General features: G+C 38.4%; 1 protein-coding gene across 1 annotated transcript in view; it reads left to right on the forward strand.

Annotated features, from left to right (window-relative positions):
* The window catches only part of PLA2R1 (phospholipase A2 receptor 1), an 81,981-nt gene that overhangs the window by 44,921 nt on the left and 24,939 nt on the right, over positions 1-12,121 (forward strand). The window contains exons 18-23 of the mRNA XM_018571702.1: positions 1,384-1,451; positions 2,451-2,557; positions 4,643-4,794; positions 6,860-6,927; positions 7,927-8,033; positions 10,119-10,270. Of these exons, the coding sequence (XP_018427204.1) occupies positions 1,384-1,451; positions 2,451-2,557; positions 4,643-4,794; positions 6,860-6,927; positions 7,927-8,033; positions 10,119-10,270 (654 nt within the window). The remainder of the gene's footprint in view (positions 1-1,383; positions 1,452-2,450; positions 2,558-4,642; positions 4,795-6,859; positions 6,928-7,926; positions 8,034-10,118; positions 10,271-12,121) is intronic.

Consider the following 12,121-nt stretch of genomic DNA (forward strand, 5'->3'; position numbering starts at 1 on the left):
AATACTAACACTGGCAGAATTTTAAACCCTTTTCAACACTACTGAAAGCATGTTTTTGTTATTATATGTGTTTCTCTAGGACAGGAAGTGAGGTGACAGCTCCCCAATAGGGATATAGATGGTGCTAAAAAATTAAATTAAAAGGTTTAGCTGCAGGTGGGCTTTAAGTAGTATGACGGAAAAGTATAATATTTTGCATAGTCTCCTAAAGAATTAAGTATCCATGTAAATACAGATTTAGACAGTTGGTGTCAAAAAGAACTTATGTGCGTTAGGGCAAAATGGTCTACAGTCAACTTGTGACAAATTCTGTAATGAGCCAACAGCATGGGTCAACTAACACAGCCCTGTAGTTGGTTACATTTCCTAAACTCAGTTAAGAATTCAGATTAAGTTAAGAATGCTCATGACTCTTGTATTTAGACATTATTTACATATTCTGGAGTTCAGCTTTAACTAAGAGTATGTGTTCACTGGCACTGTTGTACACTCATTTGACGTCAGGCAATTGACAGGGGAGGAGTTGTCAGGCTTCAGATGACCTCTACTGACTCTCAAGCTTAAGAGTCAGACTTAAACTGAAGCAAAATAATCGGGCAAATAGATATCTTCTATAAATAAATCTGTGCACGTGAACCTGAAGATAAATACTTCAAGATATGAGAAACTCAACTCCCTTTTCTGCCATGATGCATCATTGGATGCTGGAACAGCAAATATCAGGCTCCAGTATTGTCACTTGGAGGCAGAGAAAGTGTCCATGTCCATGTGTAATTTCTGACCAGAGCAACTTGGAGCTTAAACAGGAATTTCTTCTCTTTGTGGGCAAACGGAGAAGAAGAGGAGCAAAGGGAAGGTAAACAGGCACACAGAGTTGGTATTTAAGTAAACCTATTGTTTTGCTTCACTTGAAGCCCAATCATGACTGGTTCTCTTTAACTTATAAAGGCAGCAGTTATAAAGGCTTTACAGCCTGCAATCAATCCTAGAAATAAATGGAGGCATGAACACGTCATGGTCATCGGTCAGAAAATGCACAGTAGTGCTACCTTGTGCACGTTACAGTCCATTCTGTTATGTAACCTCACTATGTGTTCCCTATAGCTAAGTTCATTCACTGAGATGGCCCCTGTGCAGCAAAATCCATCTAGCTACTGAGAAAATGCAAAGCTGTGAACTAAATCTGTAGAATGCATCATATCACTGGTTTGATTGAGCCATTACATTTCTAGATCTTGGCAGTACAGAAATGGTTGTCATGTCATTTTGTTGTTTTGCTGTTGGATGGGGATATCTTTATCTGGTTTGTAGATATCCGTGTAGATTTCTAAATATTATTCTAAACATTTATGTCATCTAAAACTATACTTACTATTTTTTTAGATGTCAAAAAAGAATGAAAAATGGTGGATTGGCCTTGCATATGAAAACCCCCGTGATGGCTTCCGAAGGTATTGGCATTTATTAAGTTTAAACACATCAGGACAACTTTGTTCCTAGCTAGATAATAGCTCACAATAATGCCAATTCGGTTGCCTAGTGCACCCTTTCTCAAACTATTACCCCAGAGGAACCCTTGAAATATTTTACAGGTCTCTGAGAACACTTGCTATACTCACTTAATCAGCGGTCAGTGAAAAATGCCTCTTGCATTCTTGGTTAGTGGGAAAATGCCCCCTTACAGTGATGGTCAGAATGCAACCCTTACAGACAGCTCATTGGGTTCCTGCAACTGGCTCTGTGAAGTGGAGTTGACCCCTTAAATATGCAGGTACCATCAAATAGGAGGTCAAAAATCAGCAACAACTCAAGGAACCCCTAGCAATCTCTGGAGGAACCCTAGGGTTTCATTGAGCCCTGGTTGAGAATGGCTGGCCTAGTGCGATGACTGAATAAGGGTTAAGCCTTGTGATTTCTAACCCAGGTTATTGTGTACAACAACAAAAAAATCAGTATAGAAAAAATCTCTGTATGACAAGTCTGAATCTTATCTCTCCCTAATACAGAAAAGGAATTAGTGGGGTGGTTTACTAAGATACAGAGAAATTATGTCAAGTAAAATGAAGTTAGGTACAATGGAATTTTCATGTTTATAGAACAATCTTTTATTAGAAAGATCAAATGGGATCAACACTCCATTTGGCCAAGAGGTTATCCAATTATTTGCCTCTCCTTATATACACCTTGAGAGGGGTTCTAATAATACTATACATGAAACAGACTAATAACATAAAAATGCCGCTCGTTGTGGCAGAACACTCAAACTGCACTTGCAGGTTGGTAGAACCTCATAAGATGAAAATAAATAGACTATTATGGATATAGCAGGGAAGTTCTTTTCCATATATCAGCAGGACACTCACCAGCCTTACTGTATTATTAATATGTGTTGTTCTATGTGATGATGTATGACAGGTTATCTTAAATAGCTGTGTTTGATATGCTGGCAGATGGAAGGTCGGGTCACCTGTTATCTACAGTAACTGGGAAAAGGAGCCAGAAAGCAACAATTTATCCATAACAGGACAGCAATGTGCCTATATCATGGCAGACACAGGTTGGTGCCACAAGACAGCTTATTCCTGCATCATCATATTCACAGAACACTCATATGAAGACTAATGTGTAAAATAGGGGACAGCTATATTTATGCCTCTGTGTCAAGTGATTTTTTTTGTTCACCCTTTTGCCTATCATTTCTAAAATACTCAAAATATTTACATGTCTGTCACATGTTGAGGACTGCATAAGGGGTTAGGCAATTGAGGCAGTTGATCTTATGCCTTACAAGAACCACCCCCCACTTCAGCTCTCTGTAAGGAGTCAAAAGTCCTGGGCACGTCTAGGCAGCCAATGTGGGCTTATGAAAAAGAACTCTACAGGCTTCCAAAGGTTATCATTGGAAATTTTTCAATTGAGTTCTTATCTTAGGGAGCATATTTATAAGCTGAAGCCAAACGAAGGTGTGCAAATGTGATCTAGACTAACAGATGCATTTTCTCACATTTGCCACTTTATAGTAGTAAACCTGTTTTTATATTAGTAAACCTGCATTTACATTACATAGTTTTGGTAAATCTTGCCTTTAAAGGAAGAGTAATAGAACTTACCAGTCTTGCTGCCCATGCATCCTATCTTTGTTCTCTGGCAGAGTTACACTGGCTGAAGAATCTTCAGTGTCCTATCACAGCGGTCTGTTTTATTATTTGTAATTTATTGTGTTTTGATATGCTGTACTTAAACCCCCTGATTTTGTGTTAGTTTAGTTAGGAGATAGTCATCCGCACACCAAGGTTCAATGCATCAATAAGTCCTTTTATTGACGGCAGATACACATGGCATCACAAGTATGAGCAACGTTTCAGAACCTATCAAGGTCCCTTCATCAGGCAAATAACATAGTGAAGATCAATATGTTATTTGCCTGATGAAGGGACCTTGATGGGTTCCAAAATATTGCTCATAATCGTGATGCCATGTGTATCAGCCATCAATAAAAGACGTATTGATGCATTGGACCTTGGTGTGCGGGTCACTATGTCCTCTACGTTTGAATTTGTTCGGCACCAACCGCACATCATTCCAGCACCCTGCTACATACTACAGTGGGATACCGGTCTGGTGTCCAATGGGATACCTGTTTATAGTTCGTTTAGTTCCATCCAACCCATGCTCTTCAGTTTGTTTTAGTTTTACCCTTGCTGTATAAGAGGCTTAAGTGAGTCAGGAGGTTTTAAGTGCAGAACGTATTTTTACCTACAAGAAATTCCCAGAAAATACATTTATAGTAATCTCAGCATGGGATAAACTACATTGGGTTTTACTTCTGAATCTTCTTTGTCAGTTGACACTGTCTGTGGATCTTGTTGAGTCAGCAAGTTACCAAAGTGTTCACACAGACGGGGTTTAGGAGGTGTGTATTTTTTATGTGAAATGAGACTGAAAATGAATCAGTTATTTGACCAGTGCAGCTCTGAAAGACAACAAAGTTGAGTGGCTGGTTTTTTTTTCTTCTTCTCAGAGATAGAGTCACATTAAGGGTGAAAATAAGCAAGAAAGGCAAAACGAAAGTTTTGAGTGGTTATAGTGAATTCTATGTTTTTTTATGATTATTCTCGTTTTTCTTAAATCTCCTGAACTGGGTTTTGGATACCGAAAACTAATACTCATTCCATCTGGCTGGTGGGCATGTGAATCCAGCTGTCAAATGAACATTATACAAGCAGAGAATCTTTCAAATGGTCTCTGATCTGCTCAAATTAATAATTCCTCACAGTCATTTCCCCAATTTTATAAATATGTTCCCTAAAATATAAATTCCCATGTACACATATTTCCTATAAATATGTTATTAAGCAATTTGTAAATAAGATGGAGCAATATTTTCTTGAAATGCAAAAAACGTGACATCATCGGTATTCTACCATTACTTGTTTAGACATACAAGATCATTTCTTGTGTTCAGTAAGATAAATAATCGTAATTGTGAAATGCATAATAAACTATCTTAGTAATAATAACTACTTAAGTCTCCCAGCAGTCGCTGGAGGCGTTGCGTAGGTGGTTTGTGGGGAAGCCACAGCTAGAAATACAGATAATGCATTGTGTTGTATCAGTAACTCCAGAAAGCTGTCTCTTCCAGGGCTCTGGGGGTTTACAGACTGTTTTGCTATGAATCCGGGAATCTGTAAAACAAGTTTAATGCTCAAAATAGAAAAAGATATAATCCCCAAGGAGGATGACAAGCAGAAACATGGAACCTGCCCTGTGGATTGGCTGTACAATGGATATAAGGTTAATATATGCGGTAAATATTTTCCATATTCAGTGGAGGTGATTACAAAGGATTTTTATGTGTAAAATAAAAGACTGCTTTTTGCTCCTGGCCTCTGCATGTAGTAAATTAAATATACTGATGAGTCCCCTTTTTCCTGCAGCTGCTGGGTTTCACCAGGAAATGTGATATTAGATCTAATTTGAATCTCTGCCAGCTGGTAGATATGATATTGTGGAGTTCTAAATGGACTACCTATCATATATGAAAAGTCAAATTTTAGTCCATCAAACAATATGAGTCAATTCCTATTCTATCTAGTGCTCCTTGCTTTCTATGGTTTTAGGGTCACATACCCTTCAGAGCACAGAGGGAAAATTAGAAGTATGTCTAGTAGTAAGAAGAGGATCTAGGGAGTAAGAGCAAAGCAAATCATGCAGTACTGGGGGCCCAACACTATCTACCTATATAATAATATGTACAGGTTGTGATAGCCTTTGGTAAATACATTTGGTTAAACTGATTGTACCTACAATTTTGGGAACCTCTATAAGGTTGCTACAAAGACCAAAAGAATTCTGTATCACTAGAAGGATTGCCTTGAAGATGGATGGTAGAGAGCAATGGGCCCTTATTAATTTTGCTATGGGGCCCCCTTATCAATAAGGGGGGGGGACCAGCTGTCAGCAAGGCATGATAAGCAATACTAACACTGGCAGAATTTTAAACCCTTTTCAACACTACTGAAAGCATGTTTTTGTTATTATATGTGTTTCTCTAGGACAGGAAGTGAGGTGACAGCTCCCCAATAGGGATATAGATGGTGCTAAAAAATTAAATTAAAAGGTTTAGCTGCAGGTGGGCTTTAAGTAGTATGACGGAAAAGTATAATATTTTGCATAGTCTCCTAAAGAATTAAGTATCCATGTAAATACAGATTTAGACAGTTGGTGTCAAAAAGAACTTATGTGCGTTAGGGCAAAATGGTCTACAGTCAACTTGTGACAAATTCTGTAATGAGCCAACAGCATGGGTCAACTAACACAGCCCTGTAGTTGGTTACATTTCCTAAACTCAGTTAAGAATTCAGATTAAGTTAAGAATGCTCATGACTCTTGTATTTAGACATTATTTACATATTCTGGAGTTCAGCTTTAACTAAGAGTATGTGTTCACTGGCACTGTTGTACACTCATTTGACGTCAGGCAATTGACAGGGGAGGAGTTGTCAGGCTTCAGATGACCTCTACTGACTCTCAAGCTTAAGAGTCAGACTTAAACTGAAGCAAAATAATCGGGCAAATAGATATCTTCTATAAATAAATCTGTGCACGTGAACCTGAAGATAAATACTTCAAGATATGAGAAACTCAACTCCCTTTTCTGCCATGATGCATCATTGGATGCTGGAACAGCAAATATCAGGCTCCAGTATTGTCACTTGGAGGCAGAGAAAGTGTCCATGTCCATGTGTAATTTCTGACCAGAGCAACTTGGAGCTTAAACAGGAATTTCTTCTCTTTGTGGGCAAACGGAGAAGAAGAGGAGCAAAGGGAAGGTAAACAGGCACACAGAGTTGGTATTTAAGTAAACCTATTGTTTTGCTTCACTTGAAGCCCAATCATGACTGGTTCTCTTTAACTTATAAAGGCAGCAGTTATAAAGGCTTTACAGCCTGCAATCAATCCTAGAAATAAATGGAGGCATGAACACGTCATGGTCATCGGTCAGAAAATGCACAGTAGTGCTACCTTGTGCACGTTACAGTCCATTCTGTTATGTAACCTCACTATGTGTTCCCTATAGCTAAGTTCATTCACTGAGATGGCCCCTGTGCAGCAAAATCCATCTAGCTACTGAGAAAATGCAAAGCTGTGAACTAAATCTGTAGAATGCATCATATCACTGGTTTGATTGAGCCATTACATTTCTAGATCTTGGCAGTACAGAAATGGTTGTCATGTCATTTTGTTGTTTTGCTGTTGGATGGGGATATCTTTATCTGGTTTGTAGATATCCGTGTAGATTTCTAAATATTATTCTAAACATTTATGTCATCTAAAACTATACTTACTATTTTTTTAGATGTCAAAAAAGAATGAAAAATGGTGGATTGGCCTTGCATATGAAAACCCCCGTGATGGCTTCCGAAGGTATTGGCATTTATTAAGTTTAAACACATCAGGACAACTTTGTTCCTAGCTAGATAATAGCTCACAATAATGCCAATTCGGTTGCCTAGTGCACCCTTTCTCAAACTATTACCCCAGAGGAACCCTTGAAATATTTTACAGGTCTCTGAGAACACTTGCTATACTCACTTAATCAGCGGTCAGTGAAAAATGCCTCTTGCATTCTTGGTTAGTGGGAAAATGCCCCCTTACAGTGATGGTCAGAATGCAACCCTTACAGACAGCTCATTGGGTTCCTGCAACTGGCTCTGTGAAGTGGAGTTGACCCCTTAAATATGCAGGTACCATCAAATAGGAGGTCAAAAATCAGCAACAACTCAAGGAACCCCTAGCAATCTCTGGAGGAACCCTAGGGTTTCATTGAGCCCTGGTTGAGAATGGCTGGCCTAGTGCGATGACTGAATAAGGGTTAAGCCTTGTGATTTCTAACCCAGGTTATTGTGTACAACAACAAAAAAATCAGTATAGAAAAAATCTCTGTATGACAAGTCTGAATCTTATCTCTCCCTAATACAGAAAAGGAATTAGTGGGGTGGTTTACTAAGATACAGAGAAATTATGTCAAGTAAAATGAAGTTAGGTACAATGGAATTTTCATGTTTATAGAACAATCTTTTATTAGAAAGATCAAATGGGATCAACACTCCATTTGGCCAAGAGGTTATCCAATTATTTGCCTCTCCTTATATACACCTTGAGAGGGGTTCTAATAATACTATACATGAAACAGACTAATAACATAAAAATGCCGCTCGTTGTGGCAGAACACTCAAACTGCACTTGCAGGTTGGTAGAACCTCATAAGATGAAAATAAATAGACTATTATGGATATAGCAGGGAAGTTCTTTTCCATATATCAGCAGGACACTCACCAGCCTTACTGTATTATTAATATGTGTTGTTCTATGTGATGATGTATGACAGGTTATCTTAAATAGCTGTGTTTGATATGCTGGCAGATGGAAGGTCGGGTCACCTGTTATCTACAGTAACTGGGAAAAGGAGCCAGAAAGCAACAATTTATCCATAACAGGACAGCAATGTGCCTATATCATGGCAGACACAGGTTGGTGCCACAAGACAGCTTATTCCTGCATCATCATATTCACAGAACACTCATATGAAGACTAATGTGTAAAATAGGGGACAGCTATATTTATGCCTCTGTGTCAAGTGATTTTTTTTGTTCACCCTTTTGCCTATCATTTCTAAAATACTCAAAATATTTACATGTCTGTCACATGTTGAGGACTGCATAAGGGGTTAGGCAATTGAGGCAGTTGATCTTATGCCTTACAAGAACCACCCCCCACTTCAGCTCTCTGTAAGGAGTCAAAAGTCCTGGGCACGTCTAGGCAGCCAATGTGGGCTTATGAAAAAGAACTCTACAGGCTTCCAAAGGTTATCATTGGAAATTTTTCAATTGAGTTCTTATCTTAGGGAGCATATTTATAAGCTGAAGCCAAACGAAGGTGTGCAAATGTGATCTAGACTAACAGATGCATTTTCTCACATTTGCCACTTTATAGTAGTAAACCTGTTTTTATATTAGTAAACCTGCATTTACATTACATAGTTTTGGTAAATCTTGCCTTTAAAGGAAGAGTAATAGAACTTACCAGTCTTGCTGCCCATGCATCCTATCTTTGTTCTCTGGCAGAGTTACACTGGCTGAAGAATCTTCAGTGTCCTATCACAGCGGTCTGTTTTATTATTTGTAATTTATTGTGTTTTGATATGCTGTACTTAAACCCCCTGATTTTGTGTTAGTTTAGTTAGGAGATAGTCATCCGCACACCAAGGTTCAATGCATCAATAAGTCCTTTTATTGACGGCAGATACACATGGCATCACAAGTATGAGCAACGTTTCAGAACCTATCAAGGTCCCTTCATCAGGCAAATAACATAGTGAAGATCAATATGTTATTTGCCTGATGAAGGGACCTTGATGGGTTCCAAAATATTGCTCATAATCGTGATGCCATGTGTATCAGCCATCAATAAAAGACGTATTGATGCATTGGACCTTGGTGTGCGGGTCACTATGTCCTCTACGTTTGAATTTGTTCGGCACCAACCGCACATCATTCCAGCACCCTGCTACATACTACAGTGGGATACCGGTCTGGTGTCCAATGGGATACCTGTTTATAGTTCGTTTAGTTCCATCCAACCCATGCTCTTCAGTTTGTTTTAGTTTTACCCTTGCTGTATAAGAGGCTTAAGTGAGTCAGGAGGTTTTAAGTGCAGAACGTATTTTTACCTACAAGAAATTCCCAGAAAATACATTTATAGTAATCTCAGCATGGGATAAACTACATTGGGTTTTACTTCTGAATCTTCTTTGTCAGTTGACACTGTCTGTGGATCTTGTTGAGTCAGCAAGTTACCAAAGTGTTCACACAGACGGGGTTTAGGAGGTGTGTATTTTTTATGTGAAATGAGACTGAAAATGAATCAGTTATTTGACCAGTGCAGCTCTGAAAGACAACAAAGTTGAGTGGCTGGTTTTTTTTTCTTCTTCTCAGAGATAGAGTCACATTAAGGGTGAAAATAAGCAAGAAAGGCAAAACGAAAGTTTTGAGTGGTTATAGTGAATTCTATGTTTTTTTATGATTATTCTCGTTTTTCTTAAATCTCCTGAACTGGGTTTTGGATACCGAAAACTAATACTCATTCCATCTGGCTGGTGGGCATGTGAATCCAGCTGTCAAATGAACATTATACAAGCAGAGAATCTTTCAAATGGTCTCTGATCTGCTCAAATTAATAATTCCTCACAGTCATTTCCCCAATTTTATAAATATGTTCCCTAAAATATAAATTCCCATGTACACATATTTCCTATAAATATGTTATTAAGCAATTTGTAAATAAGATGGAGCAATATTTTCTTGAAATGCAAAAAACGTGACATCATCGGTATTCTACCATTACTTGTTTAGACATACAAGATCATTTCTTGTGTTCAGTAAGATAAATAATCGTAATTGTGAAATGCATAATAAACTATCTTAGTAATAATAACTACTTAAGTCTCCCAGCAGTCGCTGGAGGCGTTGCGTAGGTGGTTTGTGGGGAAGCCACAGCTAGAAATACAGATAATGCATTGTGTTGTATCAGTAACTCCAGAAAGCTGTCTCTTCCAGGGCTCTGGGGGTTTACAGACTGTTTTGCTATGAATCCGGGAATCTGTAAAACAAGTTTAATGCTCAAAATAGAAAAAGATATAATCCCCAAGGAGGATGACAAGCAGAAACATGGAACCTGCCCTGTGGATTGGCTGTACAATGGATATAAGGTTAATATATGCGGTAAATATTTTCCATATTCAGTGGAGGTGATTACAAAGGATTTTTATGTGTAAAATAAAAGACTGCTTTTTGCTCCTGGCCTCTGCATGTAGTAAATTAAATATACTGATGAGTCCCCTTTTTCCTGCAGCTGCTGGGTTTCACCAGGAAATGTGATATTAGATCTAATTTGAATCTCTGCCAGCTGGTAGATATGATATTGTGGAGTTCTAAATGGACTACCTATCATATATGAAAAGTCAAATTTTAGTCCATCAAACAATATGAGTCAATTCCTATTCTATCTAGTGCTCCTTGCTTTCTATGGTTTTAGGGTCACATACCCTTCAGAGCACAGAGGGAAAATTAGAAGTATGTCTAGTAGTAAGAAGAGGATCTAGGGAGTAAGAGCAAAGCAAATCATGCAGTACTGGGGGCCCAACACTATCTACCTATATAATAATATGTACAGGTTGTGATAGCCTTTGGTAAATACATTTGGTTAAACTGATTGTACCTACAATTTTGGGAACCTCTATAAGGTTGCTACAAAGACCAAAAGAATTCTGTATCACTAGAAGGATTGCCTTGAAGATGGATGGTAGAGAGCAATGGGCCCTTATTAATTTTGCTATGGGGCCCCCTTATCAATAGTTACACCCCTGAAGAGGATGCAATGGTGATGTATATTGTATGCTTATTAATTTCTAATTATTATTTATTTTCTCTTTGTGGTGTATAATTGGTATATCATTAACAGAATTATCTTTATATTGTGTTAGTGGAGTCCTTCTCCAATATATGTTCTAGGTTGAACTCTATCTGGAATTTATTGTAGATCATTATCTATAGGTAAACCGATCTGTTTAATATTGTATCCTGTATTATTTATTATTGATGTATGATGCAATATTGTACATTTCTCAAAGGCATCCTTATGGATATAGGGATATTGATTTTAAATCCCTTTATGGGTTAGGGCTGCGTCATGATCTTGTGGATGTAATACGGATTCGGTAACAAAGATTTGATTATAGTGATCAGGGCAGCTGTGCTTTTCTGTGGGATCTGTATAGTACATAAAATAAAAATTGAACTCAATTTGTTTTCAAACAATGCAAGGATGGCAAAGAAACCTCTGATCCTTCTGTTTCCAACCAGAGTATGGACCTAGGTCTAGCTGGAATCTGGGAAAGATTGGAGCGGTGGGTGTGAGAGGTTTGTATTAGAGTTTAGTGCTGTCTTCTGCTCTCACAAGAATGGGCCTTTGGAGTCATGCTTGTTGTAGATTGAGGAGAAAGATGGGACCAGTTTACAGCTGAATTAATGGCTTTAACTCCAGCAGAACCTTAAGTTTAAGTCCATTAAATACATTTCAGGTGCATCAAAACAAATGGTGTTCAAAGTCTTGTGGTTAATTTTCTTTCTAAAGCAGCCACAGCCTGAGTAGAAACACCAGTCTCCTGCCAAACTGCTGCAGAGAGGGACCCTTGCTCTCTGTGGAAAAGCAGTGGACTCATTGCATTGGTCATTCTCCCAGCAGATTGAAAAGCTCTGGCTCTGATTCAGAAGGCAGTGTGTGCCTTTGTAGAGATATTGCTGCTTCCACACAGAGCAAGGGTCCCATTCTTGCAGCATGCTGGCAGGGAACAGGCTTTTCTACTCAGAATGCAGCTAGTTAAAAAAAATTCAATCATGAAATTGTCATATGAAATAAACTAGTTACCCCAACCTCAGCAACTTCCAACCCTAAGCCTAAAACCCTAAACACAAGACAGTGTATTGTGACCTGGAAAGGCAGAGCTGATTTACAATTGAGTAAAATCCGCGCTTTTGGTGTTTCCTTTCAATGCAATGTG

Source organism: Nanorana parkeri, unplaced genomic scaffold, assembly GCF_000935625.1.
Source record: "Nanorana parkeri isolate BGI_ZX_2015 unplaced genomic scaffold, ASM93562v1 scaffold1812, whole genome shotgun sequence".
In the NCBI taxonomy this organism is placed as follows: domain Eukaryota; kingdom Metazoa; phylum Chordata; class Amphibia; order Anura; family Dicroglossidae; genus Nanorana; species Nanorana parkeri.